Source organism: Eublepharis macularius, chromosome 2, assembly GCF_028583425.1.
Source record: "Eublepharis macularius isolate TG4126 chromosome 2, MPM_Emac_v1.0, whole genome shotgun sequence".
In the NCBI taxonomy this organism is placed as follows: Eukaryota; Metazoa; Chordata; class Lepidosauria; order Squamata; family Eublepharidae; genus Eublepharis; species Eublepharis macularius.
In genome coordinates, this window is record NC_072791.1 from 206,200,314 (window position 1) to 206,221,545 (window position 21,232).

The following is a 21,232-nucleotide window of genomic DNA, read 5'->3' on the forward strand; positions in this document are numbered from 1 at the left end:
CGACCGTCTCGCCCTCCCTCACCCATGTCTCGGTCACGCAAGCCAGGTCCACATTCAATGCTGCAAGATAATCTTGCAGCGTTTTGGTCTTATTATTTATGGACCTGGCATTGCACAGCGCCAGTGTCGGAGAGTGGTTTAATATCCTAGCCCCACAACAGGTATATCTTGGGATGGGACGCAGATTGGAAGGGCACCGAGCCCTACCATGTCTCAATGCCCTTCCCTTCCATAATCTGCTCCCACCACCATACCTCCCGCGTCCCCGGATCACTGGGATCCCTGACCCCAAGCCGGCCTCCTCACCAATGATCATAGTGCTAACCCACCACCCTCACAAAATCAACAGCCCACCAACTATCACAGACTAAGCTATCAAACATACACAAAACCCCAATACCCTACCAAATTAACAACATAGACTACAGTAACTAACACACATAGTATAAAAACAACAATCTGTCAACAACAATTGACAGATCTTGTCAATGAGTACGCTGACCGAGTTTACGCCACCTTGAAATGCCACAGACAGTGGGAACAGAAGGTTATAAATATTTTAATAAATAAAAATAAAATGGGTAAAAAGACATCTCAGAGGTCACTAGCGTACACTAGTATACATGTGGTCTACTTTCTAATTTTTTGATGGAGCCTGTTCTATCTGCTGGAGAAAACCGCCAAATCTTCATTTTCCTTCTATCATAGCATATGGCTCTTGTTTATCTGTTTGAGTGGTTTTGGATTGTATGTATTGATCGAGAAGTAGGAAGAGACGGTGTCTGCACGGTCACTTTGGATTGATAAAGTGGGTACAGGGAAGGTGGCTGCATGGACCATACATTCGGCTCACACTGCTGCTGGCCCAGTTGGATTTAAACAAGGCCAAGGTGGAAACAGTATGGGTCTACCACAGACAGGGCAGATTTCCCATCTTGAGTCAGAACCTGATAAAAAGTATGGCCCTGGAAGGAAACGAGGAGAGGAAGGTGGAGAAATAGCAGGCACTTTTCTCTCCAATATACCAGGAGTTACTTAGCTCTGGGAGGAGGAGCAAGATGGCTGTTCTTGTTGTAGCTCTTGGGAGGCATCAGGAGGATCTCAGCATGGAAGGAACGTCCATCTGAAGATCTGAGCCACTGGTTGTGATGCTCCAAAGTAAGGCCGAGTCTCCAGGGTGTACAGGCTCTAAACCTACAAAGAGAGCATGAGAGATTTTAGTTAAAGGGACAGGCCACCTTTATTGTACAGCAACCATAGAAATTAGTAAGGACTTACTTGAGCAAATGATGAGGGTGGTACTGGGGAAGGCCCCTAAGAAATGCTAAAGAGATCTGGTGCCACGGTTTAATGGTAGAGAATGGAAAGTTCTAATTTTCTTTAAAAATCAAAAATAACAGCAAAAAACAACCCCACACCCCAATGAATCTTCCTCTCTCATTCCTGTGCATGCTACTCTGGTATGCCAAATACCCTACCCAGGAATTCCACCTTCCCCCTCTTCTGTCCCGTGAGTTTGCATGTTATCAATCAATCAATCAATAGCAATCAATACTTGAGTTTGCATGTTAAAGGTGGCATGCGCCTAACTGCAGAGACAGAGTCCTGGACTGGATTGCACCCAAAATGAACCTCAAAAGTAATGACATAAGAGCTCAGTAAAACAATATCAGATAACGAATTGAAGTGTATACGGGAAATGGAACTGAAAAATCTTACACATTAATATAGCCTGAGGATAAATATAGTATTGTTATTAAGTATTGTCATACTCCCCTGCCTAAACATTTAGTCTACTCCAAAGCAAATGACAGAACTGTGAAACCTGCATAATAGATTTCGTATTTACTGGACTTCATCAACATTGGAGTTCATCAACTGAAAATGTATTTTGCACCCCTACCGATTCTCTGAGAAGAGCAAGAGTCCAGTAGCACCTATAAGATTAACAAAATTTGTAGTAGGATATGAGTTTATGTGAATTACAGCTTACTTCCTCAGATACCATATCTGAAGAAGTGAGCTGTGACTCACAAAAGTATACCCTACCACAAATTTTGTTCGTCTTATAGGTGCTACTGGACTCTTGCTCTTTTCTACTGCTACAGATGGCTACCCATCTCTGAGAAGCAGTGGTGTACCTGGTGGAGTGCTAGACTACAGCTGGGAGGGGGGGACCAGGGTTGAATTCTGTACCCTGTCATGAAACTCACCCACCTTGGACCAGTCACTTTCCCTCAAAGGGTTGTTTTGAAGTTAGGAAGAAAGGTGGGGCAATTATTTATTTTTAAGGATGGGCAACTTACAAATCTGATACAAATTTTTTTTAAAAAATTTGAGTGATGATTCTGTTTCCTTAGCACTGTTCACTAGAGCATTAGAACTAATAATAGTTTTAAAACAGGATTTATTTAAATTAAGCTCTGGCATCTGGAAAGGATTGGCTTGGATCCAAAAGTTTCCATTGACAGAAGGGATTTCTGTCAGAGGAGTACAACCGCTTTGCCTCCTCCCTTTCACTGCAACCCCAAATGCCTCCAAAATGCTGTTTGAGGGGGATAGAGGGGACTCTCAGGAACGGTATGAGGGCAGGATTGTAGGTCTGCCAGAGGAAGGGGGAATCAGTGAAAATTGGCACTTCCTTCCATTGGAAGAAATAGCCAACATTATTGAAGCCACTGACTTCGCACTATTAATACTCTTCTACACCAGGTACATTGGTTGGATGCAGCGCAAGTTTATGCCTTACGAAATTCTTTAAATAGATTATTGCAGGTAGTTTTGTGTCCCTGGACAGGACCTTATGAAAGTAGGCATTAAAAAAAAAGAAACCTTGTTGAAATTTATATTTGAAATATATTCAGCACAGGCATAATCTCAACAGGGTGTTTTTTTTTGTAATTTCCTGCCAACAGATTGCTTTTGACCGGCTCTGGGTGTGTCGGAGAGCACTTGGAAATGAAGTTATCTGGAAAGGCACTTGATAATGTTCTAACTGAACCTTGTCTCCTTTCTCGGATTGCATCATTCTTTACAAGCAGAACCATAGAAACCACCTACCACCATTTCAGGGAATTATTTACACATCGTTTTCAATATAAATGGTTTCCTATTACAATACTTGCGCTGCTTTATTACTCAGTGCCGGAGACCAATAAGCCTGTAGACGGTTTTTGTTATCATCTGGTTGCTTCTTATCAAGAAGTAGAGCAATATCTCTATAGACCAGAAGCAATAGCTACAGAAAGATGAAACACTGCCAAGGTTGCAAGAGGAGGCTCATTAGTTTGCTTAACTCCATATGCTTTCTTATTTTTTGGATACTGGTAAAGAGTCCAGTAGCACCTTAAGGACTAACCAACTTTATTGTAGCGTAAGCTTTCGAGAATCACAGTTCTCTTCATCAGATGCATCTGATGAAGAGAACTGTGATTCTCGAAAGCTTACGCTACAATAAAGTTGGCTAGTCCTTAAGGATTGGGGTGTGCGCTTTGGGTTTCCCATTTGGGTTTTTAACCCGAATTCGGCCTGATTTGTATAGATTCGGGGTTCTTGAATCGGCCCCAGCATTGCTTAGCCGATTAGGGAATCCCGAAGCAAAGCTTTCCAAAGCATTTTGGAACACTTCGGGAAGCTTTGTGTAGAGCAGCAGCAGCAGAAGCACTTGCCTTGCCGTTTGCAAACTGAGCAAGAGAAAAGTGTTGCTGCTGCAGGTCAAAGCTCCCCGACCTTTTTTTCACCCAAGGGATGAAAAAGCCAGCCTGGACGTTTTAAAAGCTCAAATCAGCTCTTTTCAGGGCTGCTTTGAGCTTTCAAAATTCCACCCTGGCTTTTTCAAATAGTGGGAGGGGGGAAGAAAGAACTCCCTCTTCCCCCTCCCATCGGATGAAAAAGCCTGCGGGAAGCCTGCACCGGGCAGGGGGTGGGACTAGATGGTCTGTATGGCCCCTTCCAACTCTATGATTCTATGATTCTTAAGTGCTGCTTTGTGTGCTCGGAATATTTACAGAGCAGTCCGAAGCAGCTTAAATACCCAAAACCTAAGTTGCTTGCTGCTTCAGGTTTAGGGTTATTCTGGATTGTTTTTCCAAAAAAATTTTTCCAATTCCCCCCCCCCCCCGAATTTATTTCCCTTTTTTTTTTAGAGTGCACACTATTTTGCTACAACAGACTAACGCAGCTAACTCCTCTGGATCTTTTTGGGTACTGGAATTCCCAACCTGGGAAGATCATGCCGCATCATAATAGCAATAAATATACAACTAAATCACATGCATATTAACGTGGCAATAATAAAGATTTCTCATGTCCGGTAACTAAGGGTTTGTTTGACATTATTTATTTTATTCATTTTACAAAATTTATACCCTGCCTTTCTGCCCTCATTAGAGCCACCAAAGTGGCTACCAAATTTTTAAAAAATACGTAATAAAAATCACTTCTTAAAAACCACTAGGACCAACAAAAATACATCATTAAGATAATTAAAACCAGAGCTAAAATGCACAAAAACTCCACAAAAACAACAAATAAAACATTGGGCAGGAAGGAGAGATCACTAAGGGAATTCCAAGTGAAACAAAAAAAGTCTTCACTCATGGGTGGAAGATGGTAAAAGTTGATAGAGGCTGATTCCGCACAGGTTGGATAATGCACTTTCAATGCACTTTATCCATCGTTTGAGGTGGATTTTTTGTTCCGCACACAAAAAAATCCATTCCAAATGATCTATAAAGAGGATTGGAAGTGCATTATCCAACGTGTGCGGAATCACTCAGATTTGTCTTTCTGGGAAGAGAGTTCCAGAGTTCTGGTACCACGACTGAGAAGGCCCCCTCCCAAGTTGCCAACAACCTAATCTCAGAAGGTGGGGGCACCCGAAGCAGGAAAAAACAGTATACAAATAAGACATCTCAAGCTATTAATATGATGAACCAAATGTGATGTTCTCTGGTTGGTATATTATTAGTCTTGTTTAATTTTTTTTCTTTCCGCCCATCTCTTAACCTTATCCTCACAAGAAATAATATAGAAATGTGATAGATAACAACATTTGGCCTATGGCACTGATCTTCCATGAGGCGCTGAACTGATTTCTGCAAGCCAAATGATATAGAACTGAAGACAGGGACAGAGACAGAGCAAAATCCATTAATCAGACTAAGAAAAATCCATTAATCAGACCAGAGCCCGTAAGTAGTTTTATGTAAGACCCTGGAAGCAGCCAACATGGGAATTTAGAGAAGATTCTGACTGAGGTTAAACTGCATAAAAATGTACAAGATTGATAGACAGACAGGAGAGGTTTTCAGATGAAAGAAACAGATGAATGAGGATTCTTTTGCTTTTTAATGAAGGCAGAGTGTGAAAGTTTTTTTTAAAAAAACCTTGAGCATTTTGTAATTCTGAGAGTTTATCTGGTATAGTTAGAGAAGGGGCTTCATGTGAAAAAAATCTAGGTTTCATCCATAGAAAATGGACTCTCTATATTTAATAAAGAAGAAGATTGATTCTAAAGCAGAAGATTCAAGTCAACGTTGGAAATCAGTTTGATGCAGGGACGGTCTGCCCATTAGGCAGATCTAGGCAATTGCCTAGGGTGCAAGTGGGCAGGGGCACCGGGGTACCAGGGGCACCAAAAGATGCTGGCTAGAGCAGGTGTCAATCCCTGAGCAGTGCCTCCAGCCCAAGTGCTGATACTAGGCTTGCCAGATGCCCGCCAGTGGCAAGCAAACTCATGGCTATTTCCTCTGTCCGCCAGTCACTGCCAATCAGCAGGAGGAAGCAAGCCACCCAAAGATCACCTGCCATTGGCAGGCATTCTGGGCAAGTGCTGCTCATGCAATGACATCACTTCCAGTCTAACGGGAAAAGACAGTAACGTGGCAGGGCCAATCAGCACAAAACATAGTGAAAATGATGTTGGGGGCTGAATTGGCCCTGGCACAATAATGTCACTTCTGGTCGCACCAGAAGTGATGTCATCATGCTGGTCATGGGAGCGCACATACAAATAAACTCTGGTAAGTGCCTCCACCTCCCCACCCTCCCTTCATCCAGTTGCCAGGGGGACCTGACAACCCTAGCTGCCACCTGTCTGCCTTCTCCTCCGAAGGAGGGAAAGAGAAAAAACAGGTGGCCACCTGATCCACCACACAGGGCTCCTCTTTCTCCTTCCAGCTTTGTGGTGGGAAGGAGGGCTTAAGGTGTAGCAGCTCACCCAACCTGCCTTTCCCCATCTCCATGAAGGAGGGAGGGAGGGAAAGCAGGAGCCATCAGCTCATCAAGCTCCCCGCCTCTCCACCTAGCTTTGCAGCAACTTTGAGGCTTGGACTGTGCTCAGTTGGCAGTAGAAATGGAACTGCAACCAGGCTAGGGAGGGCACCTCTTGTTACTGGGCTAAGAAACCAAAAGCCTTGGGGCCAGCCCAGCTTAGATGTAGCCTGTCCACTAAAATGGCTGTAAAGACCATTTACAATCAAGCCAAAATATAAATTAGTATCCTTCATTTTCAGTATTGATATCCCTCATTACAGCCTCCTGGGTGAAGAGGATTATGAAAACTTGATCTTGCTATTTGTGTGATTTCTTTCTTTCTTATTCACTGTAAATTTTATTTGGCTATCTCATGTGGATGACCTTTAATTTAAGGTCTTGATTAAAAAGAACATATCTATTATACGCTGTTACATGATCAAATTGTTTTCTACAATCAATTGAGGTCACCTTTGAAATTTTCTGTCCTATGAAGCTCTCCTGTCTCTTTCCATATTATCTTTGAGGTGCCAGACCAAAACAGTTCTTTTTACTCTAAGCTGATAATTACGAGTTTTTATCCTTTCTGGTGTTTTATGATCTGAGGTCTATTTTATGGATAGCTTTATGCTCTTTTTATATCCCCAGCTTGATTTTAATGGTTTGTTTTGCTTTTTATATTGATAGTTGATGATGGTTTTATAGGTTTTTTTTACTATAACTCAAGCAGGAGGTACTTCCTAAATAAAAACATAAATAATTAGAGATTATTCTATTACTATATGTTGTCTATCTCACACGTTAATAAAGCACCAAACACCTTACCCTGGGGCTTCAGCTACGTTTTAATCTACCTTGTACATTTTTATTCTGCCTTTTTTCCAAGGTGCTCAGAGAAGAGTTTGTGGTTCTCCCTTCTTCATAAGAAGGATAGGGAAGGTAAAGAGTGACTGGCCCAAGGAATAGCTACTCAGAAGTAAGCCCCACTTTAATCAATGGGGCTTACTCCTGGGAAAGTGTTTTCAAGTTGCAGCCTCAGTGCACTTCATGGCAGAGTGGGGCTTTGAACCCAGATGTGGTCCAACTGTTGAGCGATTAAACCACACTGGCTTCTTTCTTAATTTTTATTCCCCAGACTGAATCTGACCAACTGTGTTATGATTATAACTAGGGGTGTGTGCTTTAAGTTTCCTAATCGGGTATTTTACCTGAATCGGGCCCTATTAGGAAAGTTTCGGGATTTCCGAATCGGCCCCAGCATTGCTGGGCCAATTTGGAAATCCCGAAACAAAGCTTTCTGAAAGCTTTGGAGTTTTTGGAATGCTTCTTTAAAAGTTCCTGCCCTGCTGGCTTTTTTATCCGATTGAAGGGGAGGAGGGAACCCCCTCGTCCCCCTCTCATCAGGTGAAAAAGCCAGCAGGGCAGGAAGTTTCAAAGGAACACTTTTCTCGTGCTTGCAAGTGGTGAAAAAAATGTTGCTGCATTCAAAATGCCTCGCCACTTTCTTCACCCAATGGGAGGGTGAGCGTCCCATTGGGTGAAGAAAGCAGTGAGGCATTTCAAACTGAACACCTGCCACTTTGAAAATCACTTATTACCAACTCTTTTTCCACTTTGGAGATTCCAAAGCGGGAAAACCGAATAGGTTTTTTTTTGTTGCACACCCCTAAACACAACTGTGTTATCTTGCAGAATCTGGATTACATTTTCTTTCACTTTTATTGCTTCTCAAAAATGTTTGTTCCAAAGCTACTTCTTCCTTAAAAGAAGTTCTTCCAGGAAATTCCCAGAATGCCCTTTGGCTAAGACCACCTCTGGACTAACCTTCCACCTGGAAGATTCTGTTCTACCTTTGAGCCGCTCTGTTTTGTTTTATGTCCCTTTGGGTCTGTTCAGACATCACATAAAATTCTGGTTTAAATAAGCTAACTATGGTTAGTGTAATCGAATGCAGACTGTTCCACCAGTTATGGTGGGCAGGGTCCATGAAACAAAGAATTAAAGCCAACATCAGAAGTTGGTTGATTGAACATGAATAGTTTTAAACTGTGCTTTTACATGATATACCGATAAAGACATCCTGGATCAATCCTGGCTTGGTCCCTGGCAATGCCTTCCCAGGCTACAGAGAAAAAACTGATAAGGCCAACATTTGTCAAGGCAAACCATTTGCTGGTGAACAGAACCCAGAACCCTTGTTTCAAAAATAAACCACCATTTGATCTGATATCTAAACCCAGCCTGTAGCTCTGGCAGCCAAGAGAAAACCATACTGCGTTGGAAGAAAGCGGTGCCTCTGAATAAGAGGACACAGTGTAATTTGCAGCACAAAAGCAGACTCACAGGTTAACTGGGCTCAGCCTTCCAGCACGGTGTTGTACAAACTGGTTTAGATCAGGGGTGGATCAACTGCTGTCTTGTGAGGTCAACCTTTAAAAATACCCTAAAATCTCCATGGTTCATAAAGCAAGTATGTGTACTCCAGATCGCCTAACAGTAAAAGCATAGCTAAGCAATGATTCTTTGCTCCTCGTTCACCAGGTATCTAGAATTGGGCAAGCTCTGCATGCCCCAAATAGCTTCTCGAACCTTCATATCTCAAGGCACCTGGGGAGCAAAGAAAGGAGTATCAGCTGCCCAGCGCCCGAAGGGACAGGAGAGGTGGGCAGCGCCGGTCACCTGGGGTGTTAGTCTCAGACATTCATCAGACTAATTAGCTTTATGTACGTTCCTGGAAGCAGCTGCAAATGTACAGAAGGTTCTGACTGAAACTCAGAAGTTTACAGAAACTGGTTGAGAACCGGTTTACAGAAGGTTCTGACTAGGCTGCTTTGTGGCTGCAGGGAACAAGAGTTAACTCGTTAAGAACCTGAATGTGTCATTTGGCCCTAACTTTAAACTTACAAGGATTCTCTAGTATGCCTATGTTCCTTGCAGGTGGCCCAAGCGTTTCAGGGTTCATAGTTAAAAGCTAGTCCTTACTTTATGGATTCTGTGGGAAGGAGGGGTTTATCTATGACCAATTAGAAAGTGGGGGAATGCCTGGAGATGTTCCTTCCAAAAATGGTGCAGACCAGGGAACAGTTTGAGAAGAACTAGGAGTGGGTTAAAGAGACTGAAGGGGAACTGCAAAGGTCTCCTGGTTAGTGTGCACAAGAAGCATCAGATCGGGAGGAAATCCTCCTGAGATAGCCATCAAGTATGGATGGGGTTCACCACTGTCCTCCTTCTGTAAAGGGCACTCCGGGGTGCCAGGCCTCTTGCTGTGGTGGGAGGCCACTTGCTGGAGGCCTTGATTGCCCACTGCAGCTCTGAGCAGTGTTGGGAGAAAAAAGAAAAACAGCAATGTGACTATGTCACTTCCAGGTAAAACCACAGAATTTCTGGTGATTCCTAGAGCTACACTACATTCCAACGTATCTGATGTTGCTTCCCCCTAGGGTTGCCAGGTCCCTCTACCCTCCCGTCAAGAGGGTAGAGTCCCTGACACTTACCTTGTGCCGGGAATGAGATCCTTCCTCTGGGAGTGATGTCACCACAGCGACCACACAAGCGCTCCCGTGCTCTGCACAAGGCCGATTTGGCCCATTTGGGGCCCAAATTGACCCCAAATGAAGTGCGGGAAGTAGGGTTGTCAATTCTGGGTTGGTTAATTCCTGGAGATTTGGGGGGTGGAGCCTGGGGAAGGCAGGGTTTGAGGAGGGGAGGGACCACAGCAGGGTATAATGCCATAGAGACCATCCTCCAAAGCAGCCATTTTCTCCAGGTGAACTGATTTCTATTGCCTGGAGATCAGTTGTAATTCTGGGAGATCTCCAGAGTCCAGACACTAGTTGGAGGCTGGCAACCCTACTTTCCCCCTACCCCCATTTCTCTGTCCCCAATCCTCCCAGTGGTTGTCAGGCAACCCTGAGTGTACTTGATAGGTCATCTAGGTACTTGACAGCCTTCTAGGTGCCCAAACCAGTTAAAGCTCATGTGACTTTCCCCAGATCATAAATTGTAGTTTTGGTCAGCTGAAATCTTCACAAAACTGGGCTTTACAGCAAAAAGGGATGATTTATTCCAGGCCTTTCTTGTTAAACTAAAAATGTCCCACATGAGCCAGAGAACCTGAGGTATAATTATTCTCCATGCAATGCCATCAACTAATCCTCCGTCTGGGCTTAGTTCTCCTATCCTTTCCCCCAGCCTAATGAGTATCTGTGTGTGCTCGCACGTGTGTGTAATAGGAAATAAAGAGCAAGTATACATGATATATTCCATATCATACCTTGATGTTTTGCACTTTTTCGTGTTCTGGTCTTGTCATTCAAGTTCCCTAAAGGATCAAGCAATAATTTAGATGCTGGTTAGTATGTAAAATACTGTAGAACTATATGGTATTTATTCCCTTCTCAACCCTGGCACAATAATAAAAAAGATCCTCTAGCTACACATACAATGGCAGCTGGCCAGTGTTGTTTTGTTGAGGCACTTTTACTCGATGTTGTTGAGGCACTTTTACCAAACTGAGGTCTACAGAGGACCATGCTAATGTTCTGCTGGCTCTATCCCGATTTTCTGTGGTAATAGTTAGAGGTGTGCACTTTGGGTTTCTGATTTGGGAAAAATACCCAGAACAGACCTGATCAGTAAAATCAGGGTGTGCTGGCCCCGATACAGAAATCCTGAATCAAAGCTCCCTGAAGCGATTTGAGTAGCTTGGGAAGCTTCAGGCCCCCCCTGGGCTTCAGTTGGCCTGCGGGGAATCCCCCCGCAAGCCAGCTGAAGTTTAAAGGGCCTTCCTACCTCCCTGGTGGCTGCTGCAGCAGCAGAAGAGGCGGCTCCAGGCCTTCCCTGCCTCTCTGCTGGTTGCCACAGAGGTGGTGGCAGCGTGCACTCCCGCCACCTAGGTGGTTGTCCTAGCTGCCTCCTTGCCAGGTAAGTGGGGTGCAGGGGTGGGGATGGGGCCTGGGACAAAGCTTCCCCCCTCACTTTGGTATGCTCTGAATCTTTACAGAGCATACCAAAACAATTTAAATACCCGAAACCCAAAGCGGCTTGCCACTTCGAGTTTCAGGTTATTCCAGAACATTTTTGGAAACCCAGATTTTTTTCAGGTGCACACCTCTAGTAATAATGGCATATAATTTACATGCAGCTAGTCGTAAGATTTTCCTTGATAGGTAAATAAAAAGAAGAAAGCAGCACTTCTTATAACTCAAGAAGAAGCTGAAAGGTCAAATTAGCAGTGGTTTAATGGATTGAAGATTTTTTTAAACCTGTGAGATCTCTGTGGATGATGTGTCTCCCACCTGCATCTTTCTACAGAGATCTCCCATGTCTGCTAAGTGCAGTGAGTGTGGTAGAAGAAAGGGTGTGGGTGGGTATGATAAAAGGTAGGGTGTGTCCGTGTTAAGAGACCTTGTTGCTATAGCTATTTAATATGTTAATATATTCTAACTTGACTGTAACTTTTTCTTTTTCTGGAAAATGTAATAAGAATATCATAAATGGCTAAAGACAATAATCAATAATTATTACACTAGATACTCTCCATTTTTCATTTTCTAACATCAAATTATTGCAAATGGAGTAGAAATATATGTGGATAAACACTTGGCGCTCAGTACTGTTCAGCCAATCCATTGTGATCATTATAGGGTTTAATGGAGCCATTCCATTCCGTGTGCATAGGGTTGACAATCTTGCGCAGACAAATGCCAGGAGATTTGGGGGTCAGTACCTGGGGAGAATCGACATTTGGGGGAATGTGACATCACTTCTGGGTAACTCTCAAGAAATTTCCTCTGTTCCTGTTGTCTTTACCAGGTGTGTGTGGTGGTTTACCATTCAGGGAAATTCATAGAGTGGCAAGGAAGATATGATGTCACTTCCAGATGAAGGGTGGTAGACATGATTGTCACTTCTGAGTGATGCTCTAAGAATTTTCCTTCTCTATATTAGAACAGATGCTGCCGTTGTTCCATTGGTGAAGTGGAATCACTTATTCATACGTTCTTTTGCTGTCCTTTCCATCAAGTCTAGAGGGACAAGTTTATTTCCCCACTCTTAGACAGACCAATTGCAGAGGCAAATAATGCCTGCCTAGAGAAATTCCTAATTGATGAAAATCCAGCTATCTCCAGGCAAATAGCCAAATTCTGTCTCCATTTGGTTTAGTTCCATAATAAGAAGTATGGCCATACATAGTCTGTCCTGCTCTTTTTACGATTTTAACTATTTTAATGTCGATATTTTAAATATTAGAGTCACTTCCGTTCCTAGAGAACTATATACATTTTAAGGTGTCTTCTAAGATTTTAAATGCTAAATGTATTTTTCTATGTCCTTCTACACTTTTATGCTGGAATTAATTATTCTATAGACTGTAAAGGATGTATTGCCATAATAATGGTCTTTGACTGCAAATAAATTAATTCAATTCTCTATGATTTTTACCATAGAGATTGGGGGAAATTTCTAGACTTGTGTTATCATTGACACTCCCTCCCCCATTTTATTTATATGATGGTATCACTTGGGAAAACGAACGCAGTGTTTCTGGAACTAGTCACATTGGTGATAGCACCTAATCAGGGATTAAGCAGTTAACCAGTAAGGTCTGGGTATGTGAAGATATCTCTGAGGGCAAGCAAAGCCAAATGCATGAGAACAAAACAGGGAAATTAAAATTAACAAACTAAGATTTTCACAAGGAATACCAAAATAAAAATTATCAGAAAAGGATGTGTTTTTCAACACTGTGAAAAAAACCAAACCTCTGAGTAGTTTCATGTCTATTAACAAGATAGCTAAAATATAAAGAACGACACACATTTACAGTAGAACTTCCAAATAAAATATGATTTCCTTATAAAATGCTTTAATGAAAAAGCATTATGCTTCTTTTTAAGCATTGTTGAAAAATATAATGAGAGATGTTAATGCATTAATACTTATTGCGAAGGACACACGCTGTAGTACTGACCTTGCAGACCAGTTTTGTTCAACCTTTCCATATCTGGGATGAACCTTTAACCCCCAGTTGGCAGCATGGAAGCCACTGAGATGCAAGCATGTGACAGGAAGTCTCATAACATCACAGTGGAGTGACAGGGGGAGCCAGAAGTAGGAACTCACCGATACACTGCCAAGGCAATGGGCAATAAATCAAGATATCAGGGGTGGGAAACAGAAACTGAGTACCAGAAAGTTTATTGCTGTTAAGAACAAGCCAAAGAACAGAGGAATTAAGTAATCTTCTCCTCTGCTGAAATCCTTGCCATGTCATCCGGCTGGCCCTCTCAGCAGGTATGCAAGGAGAGGCAGGAGACACAGCTACATTGTCCTACACTGCCCCCAGGTGGGGCATCCTCTGCCCCAGGTGGGGCATCCCAGGTGGGACATCCTCTGCCCCCAACTCCTGTTTCCTATCAGTGCCTTTTGTAGCTGCAGGATATTTTTTTTTTAATGGCCATCCGGCTGATGGTGTGATGTCACTTCCATGGAAAACCTGGAAGTGATATCAGTCCTTGCTAAACTTTGCGGTGGTGTTTGTTTGTTTGTTTAACAAATTTATATCTCACTTTTCTGCCATCATAAGGGCCACCAACCAGCTAACAAATTTAAACATACATAATAAAACTATATTTTAAGATTATTAAAACCAACTAAAACAATGACAATAAAACAGTTAAAATCAGAGCTTAAAAACATACGAAGATATTAAAACAACAATGGAGGGATCACTGAGGAAATGCTAAACAAAAGTCTTCACCTGATGGTGGAAGATGGAAACAGAAGGAGACAGGCTAATCTATCTGGGGAAAGAGTTCCAAAGTTTTGGTACCATGACTAAGAAGGGAACTACACAATATAAGTTATACTTATATTGAGTGAGTGATCCTTCAAGTATGTTGGTCTCAAACCATATAGAGCTTTGAAGGTCAACATCAGCGCATGGAATTGTGCTCAGAAATGAATCGGGAGCCAGTGTATTCACTTGGAAACAGCTGCCTCCATCAGAGGAGGATACTTGGCTTGGAACCTCCTAACATTTTGTGGAAATCTAATGTTTGGGATTGGCCACATCACTCTCATGGCAGCCTTTTGTAGTGGTGCCCATGGTCTGTTTTCAAAATTCAAAAAAATGCTCATAGGCTCAACAGTTCTGGGAACCCCTGGTGTAAAGACTAGACATGGGCACGAACAGAAAAAAAACCCAAACGTGGTGTTCATTGTTCATTGCCATCCACAAACAACGAACATTGACGAACATGACCTGTTCACAAACATGTTCATTGTTCATGGGGGCCAGCAGGCTCTCCTCGAGCCATCAAGATCCCTACCACACCACTCCCAGAAACCCTACCTGAGCAGGCAGCAGGAAAGGTACCAGTAATAAATAATAGCTTAGCCCCAGAGCCTGGCAGCAGCCATGGAACTTGAAGAGTTCCTATCCCACCACACACAAAGAAAATTCAAGCTCCAATGCACTCTCCCTGGCTCTCTCTCAAAATGCCAACAGCAACTGTCTCTCCCTCACTGTCTGCAAAACCAGAGCTGGGAGCTCCCTCCCCCCTGCTCCTTGCTTCTTTGTAACAAATTTGGAGCTCCACACTTGAAAGGAATTCCTGCCTATCAAGCTAAATTGGGCTTAGATTGGGATTTCCAGGGCAACAGCAGGAGTTCAGACAGAGTTCAGGCAGTCCCTGCCTCCATTTGCCGAAGGGAATTGATTGCAGGTCCAGATTGTCTGGCTTTATGAACAGCAACGAATGAGGCTTGCAACGACCACTTGTTCGTTTAGAATGGGGCCTCACGAACAAGTTTGTTCGCGAACAGCTGATTGGACTGTTTGTAGCTTTTTTAGTTCGTGCCCATCTCTAGTAAAGACACTGGATTGGTCAATGGCCTATTTGCTATCCTTAGGCCAATTTTGATTCTTTAATGGAATGAAAGAGGTTCAGACATTCTGTATGGGTGTGGAGCTCCTTGAGAGCAATGAGCTCCCCATTTTTAGAGGCCACCGCTGCCTTCCATTTCAATTGAAACAGAGTTAGCATGTGCTGCACACAATACTCCAGGTATGCAAAGGAGCACATGCAGTGCTCTGGATCCAAACACAGGCATGCTGAAAGATGTCACAGCTTAATGAGGGAGTAGAGTTGACATAGTCACCATTATCATATCTCTGTTTAGATCAAAATATCAGCTGTGTATGATAAGGACTGTTTTCATGTGGTAATTGCCATGTGGTCTAATTGTGTTTTTCCATCCCATAGAAATAGATGACAAGAGAATGAACAACAACTCTCAGGAAGAAGTAAGTTAATTGTGTGTGGGGTGTGTGTGTGTGTTGGAATTAATGCTCCAGAACTGCTGAAGAAATATTTTAAAATATGCTCTTTTCCCCCCTCCTAGACTGTAACAATAATTGATGTGTCTCTTAGGATGAGTTAGTGAGACATGTTGGCATGTTGCAAAAAGTAAACACATTAAATAATATGAGTGCATGGATTCCAAAACACTGATTCGTGGAAGATGGCACTTGCTGGGTATCTGTAGAGTCACTGCTCTGGCCTTTATTCTTTCTGACCAGCCCCGTAATCTGGAGCTTGTTTTGCCCACCTCTGCAACATTTATGAGTGGACCGACCATTCAGTCACTCAAAATACAGAAAAAGCAGAACAGTATTTGCTTTGTAGAGGTGGCTCGTTGCTTTCTTCCAAGCAGATGGCACATACAGAACACTGACTCATTCAGGAACACAATGGCAGGCTCTGCTTCCACATAGAGATTTTTCCCCCCCAGATGGAACACAGCACGCTCCTTCTATTTAAAGGAGAGTCCCTGCTACCTCATGCTCTTTCTGGGCATGGTTGATGGGTCTTGCAGAGCTTTCCCCTTTAAGCCAGTGAAAAGGAAAACCTCCTTTGCTCCAACTTAAAGGGGAAATGGTAGTACGGTTGCAGGCACATATGGAAGCTGTGCCTGCAGCCAATCCGGGCAGGGGAACAGAGCTTAGCTCCGCCTTCTATTCTTTAAGGGCATTTTATATCAATGAAGTGTTATTTCCTCCCCTCCACTGTAGCCCCAAATATCCCCTGCTTCTATGGGATGGGACCCCCATCAATAGTGGGAGAATAGAATCAGTGATCATCCTACCATCAGTGTAAATGTTTGACGGGATCCAACCTTGTATTTATTAACATGGAAGGCCTACTGAATTCAGGACTTACTCCTGATAAAAACATGAACTCAGCACTCAGAGCTAAGCTACAAGAGACAAATTACATGAGGACATGCATGTAAAGGGAGTCGCAGTGTTAGCTGGGAAGCTGAGTTTTAAAAGAGACTTGGAAGGCTTTGTCAGTTTCCCCTCTCTACAGAGCCAGGGGAGAGAGCTCTCCTCAGAGGGTTTGTTAATTTCCTCTTTGCCTCCTTGAAGGGAAGGTGAAACTGACAGAGCCTTCAGAAGGCAAAGAGGAAATTAACAAATCCTCTGCAGAGCCATGTCCCCTGGCTCTGTGGAGAGAGGAAATTGATAAAGCCTTCCAATCTCTCTTAAAACTCAGCTTCCCAACTAACATTGCAACTCCCAAGCATGTGCTCTTCCTCGTGTAATTTGTCTCTTGTAGCTTGGCTCTCAATCAGTCCTTAAATATGCAATGCCATTTCAGGTTGCTTTCTTTTGCTTCTATGTGCTCTTTTGTTGTATTCCAGATCTCTTTACATCAGAGATCCAGACAGACTGGCATTGCTTTAAATAGCAATGTACACTATTGATTTTTTTCTTCAGATTTAGCTCCCAAACATTTAAAAGGATGTTGAGTCTCAGTGATGAGACTCAACATCCTGTCATGCAATAAATATAATTAGCACTCTAAGAATGTACCCAATCTTTTATTCTTAAAAAGCATTTTTCCATCCATTGTTATTAAAAATTATGAGCCTCTTGCACACACACACACACACACACACACACACACACACACACACACACACACACACACACACACGGTATATTTGCTGAATTTCATTGGTTAAACTAAGCATGTTAAATATATATATTTCTTATGTACCAGACCTAAATATCCAAGGAAATGGAATAAAGCTTTTAAAATGAAGACATTAACATAGTCTCAGCTTTTCCAATGTCATGAAGATTGTATGGGCTTAAGTACATTTGCAGACCTTTTCTGGTGCTGCAGAACTGACATCTTTTAATTATTTTATACCACTCAAGTGATATCGGTGGTACTCAGTCGCAGGAAAGATATTTTAAAATAATGTTAATATTTTTAGCATGATGAATAACAAAAAACATGATTTCCAGTGGTGTCAGCTCCTTATAAACTGATAAAGCAAGAGCACAGTTTAAGAACTGGCCGTTCACACCCAACAGTTTATTATAAAATCTCAGTCAATTTTCCATTTAAACAGCATCAAGAATTATTTTTTAAAACTGGTAGATGGCTTAACTGTTTGTTGCATTTTGGCAGGAACCATCCATTTACCAACATAATTCTATTTGATAATAATGGGGGGAAAGGGGAGCTTTAGCCCTGATCCTTCCATGCACGTGTAAAAGCCCATGTTGTACATGCTTATCTGAGCTCAAATGGTGGGATTTTCTGCACACTCAACTTATTCCTGATTTTCTTAGCAGTTGCTTCCCAAGCATTAGAATTGATCTGGGAACAATTTTTCTGCATGTCTGTCTTCCCTTTGCATTTTTACAGTTGTGGAGTCAGTTTATTTCGTTCCACATGTGCCTTAAATAATTAGGATTTTCAAGTGAGGGTGCTGTCGTCATCAGTGATGTCACACCACACACACCCTTTTAATTATTTTTTTTTTGCATGCTTATAATGTTATATTAATATGAGGGCTGGATTTTTTAAAAGAAGATAAAAAATGAACATATGGGTAAGTCTTTGCATGAGGAAACCTAAAAAGGGAGCAGCTCTGCTACTCATACCTACGTTCCCCCTACCCTGTGGTCCAAACCAGAGAGCCTTTTATGGGCTGACCCAGAGCTAGGAGGTGAAGGCCAGCATGGCGGGGCAAACCAACCCCTGTTGGGATAGAGACTAGAGCGGCAGCAGCGATATGCTTTTCAAAACATGATGCTTTTTCCGGCACCAGAAGTGGCAACTGCCCCCCTCCTCAGGCCTCCAGAGCGTTTACAATTTCTTTTTTTAAAAATCATTTTCATAGTGTGATATTGACTTACTGTTGTAATAATACAGAGTTATAAAGAAAAAGGCATATGTCCACAATGGAATAGACTAGAGAAAACGAAAGCTGGGAATTCAGAGAATCTGCTGCCTGTATTGTTACAATGGTAGGTTGATATAAAACTATGAAAATGATGATTAAGCATAAAAGATAGAAAACTAAGCTGGAGGACGAAGGAAGGTGGAGGAGGACTAGTTTGACTATGACGAATTTCCAGTATCGAAAAGTGCATTGGAGGTGGGTGGGAGTCGTCTGAACAAAGAAAACCGAAATATTATGCCCAAGGGGAAAAAATCGACTCAATATTGGCTTCCAGAAAAAGATCAGGGTAAAAGTGGTCTCTAAAGAAACAGGAAAAACTGGGGGGGGGGGGGGAACCAAAACACCTGAAGCAAAAACTAAAGGCGACAAAAAGGTATGCAGAAATCAGGGAATACATCAAAGCAGCATAGGTCCAACTCTGATGGAAAATTCATGCCGGAAAACCTCTAGGTGTTAATTTAATTTAATTTATTAGATTTATATTCTGCCCTCCCCACACCAGCAGGCTCATGGCAGATTACAATTTACATACATTTAAAATACATCTAACAATTTACACAGTTTAAAATTATAAATATATAAACATTCTAACATTTAAAATATATACACGTATACTTAGTGGCATAATAAAAAGCACTATACGCATACACAAGGCACCTCCCTTTCACCTTCACCAGAGCATTTACAGTGGAGCTCAACAGATGGAGGATGTCGCTGGGGGGGGGAGGGCATAGACCATGCTCAACTGGATGAGGTGGGGGGGCTCCGCCTAGCATCAACCATACGCCTGGCAGAACAGCTCCTGCTGGGCCCTGGTCTCATTAGACAGAGCGCTCCACCAGGCTGGGGCCAGGACTGGGAAGGAGGAATCATTCATGTTCCCTCCCCCCGCAAAAAAGCCAATTGGAATTGTAACAGGGGACTTGACTGAGTAATGCTAGACCAGACTGGGAAGGGCATGGGCAGCAGCTCCCATATAGTGAGAGCACAGGTTTGTTTCACAGGCAAATGCCATGCCTGGGTTTTATTTTTTTTATTTTATTTAATTCAATTTATATTCTGCCCTCCCCACATCAGCAGGCTCACATTTGATATTTATCTGTAAATTGTTAAATAGATACCAATTAGCACTTATCTTAACTTTTGCTAGTTCAAGGGAATGTTGACCTACTTTGGAAGGCAGAGAGGATTTTGAGGGCTGTGCAAAAAGGGTAAGGTTCCCAGGTGCCTGCTGGTGGTGGGCAAACTCCTGGGGGGTTTCCTCCTTGCCTGCCGACCTGCCATTGATCGGCGGGAAGTAGCAAGCTCCCGGAGGTTGCCCGCTGCTGGCAGGCTTTCCAGGAATGCGCATTGTGCACATGTTCCCAGCAGGCACAACGATGTCACTCCCAGAAGTAATGTCATTGCGCCAGCTGTGGGAGCATTCCCGTGCTTTGTTTGGGGCCAATTTTGGCCCCAAATGGGCAGAATCAGCCCTGCACAAAGCGGGGGGCTGCTCACGTGGGTGGTGTGATGACATCACTTCCGGGAGTGATGTCATTGCACAGGCGCTATAGGCACGAGGTAAGTGCCATGTCACTTCCCCTCCCAGCGGGAAGGTATAGGCGCCTCGCAACCCTAATAGAGGGGTTCATGTGGCTTTTGTGTGTTGTAGGGCACACTGGTGAGCACAGTACAAAGATGGAAAGCAGCCATTCACAGTGGCTCACTTGTGATCCAGTGATTACAGAGTACAAGTGACAATCCTTAATCTAACCATTAAATGAAGGTTATCAGAGTTCCTAATTTTGTGAGCCAAGTGCTAACTGAGTCTGTTTTTTCAAAAAACATGCCTCACACCAGGGACACCCAGGGTGCATGACACAGAAATAAAAAATAAAATTGACGAACAAGGGCTGCACTTATTTTTGATTCAAGGGAGCTGGAAGGGAGATTTCTGTCTAACCCTGTTTGCCTCCTGCATGTTCATCCCACAGTCCACTGCTTCGGCAACTTTTCTTTAGAAGAGGTGGTGAGTTTTAATAGCTGCTTTGCTAACACGTGGTTAAAATTTGGCAGTTTGTCTCATTAGGGAGACCAGAGATGGTTGCTAGACAGACTAGGCCCTCTAGACCAGAAGTGGGAAAGAAAAAGGAGAAAGATGGAGGAGAAAGTAAAGCAGGGCCTGTAACAAAAGAATAAAATCTCTTTTAGGGTTGTCAGGTCCCCTTACCCTCCTGGCAGGAAGTGGGAGGGAACCTGGCATTTACCTGGAAGATCTTGTGCATGTACAAAGCATGCATGCATTCCCAATAGGCTCAGTGACATCACTTCCGGAAGTGACATCATCATGCCCAGCAGTGGGCATGCTGCCACACTTCACAGGGCCCCTGTAAAGCATGGGAGCATGCCCGCTGCCAGGAACAATGACATCACTTGAGGAAGTGATGTCATCGTGCTCGGTAGGAGTGCACCTGTTGTGTGCTGCTGTTCCCCAGACCTTTTCCCTCTCCGGCCAGGTGAACGGCAGTGGGAAGCAGAGGCTGGGAGTGGAGGATTCCCCCACCCCCACCAGGAGACTGGCAGCCCTATGTTAAGTATCCTGTCTGATGTTGCCTCCTTGCTTGAATTAAGCCACAAAAAGAGGTCATTTCCTTTCCAGAAATATTGATTCCAGCCAATGGGGGATCACATAGTCAATGTGATGACATCATTACACTGTATGACC

At 43.1% G+C, this 21,232-nt stretch overlaps 1 protein-coding gene across 1 annotated transcript in view; it reads left to right on the forward strand.

The window, feature by feature from the left end:
* Positions 1–21,232, forward strand: part of PPP1R1C (protein phosphatase 1 regulatory inhibitor subunit 1C) — an 80,054-nt gene that overhangs the window by 26,090 nt on the left and 32,732 nt on the right. The window contains exon 3 of the mRNA XM_054972318.1: positions 15,525–15,565. Within this exon, the coding sequence (XP_054828293.1) occupies positions 15,525–15,565 (41 nt within the window). The remainder of the gene's footprint in view (positions 1–15,524; positions 15,566–21,232) is intronic.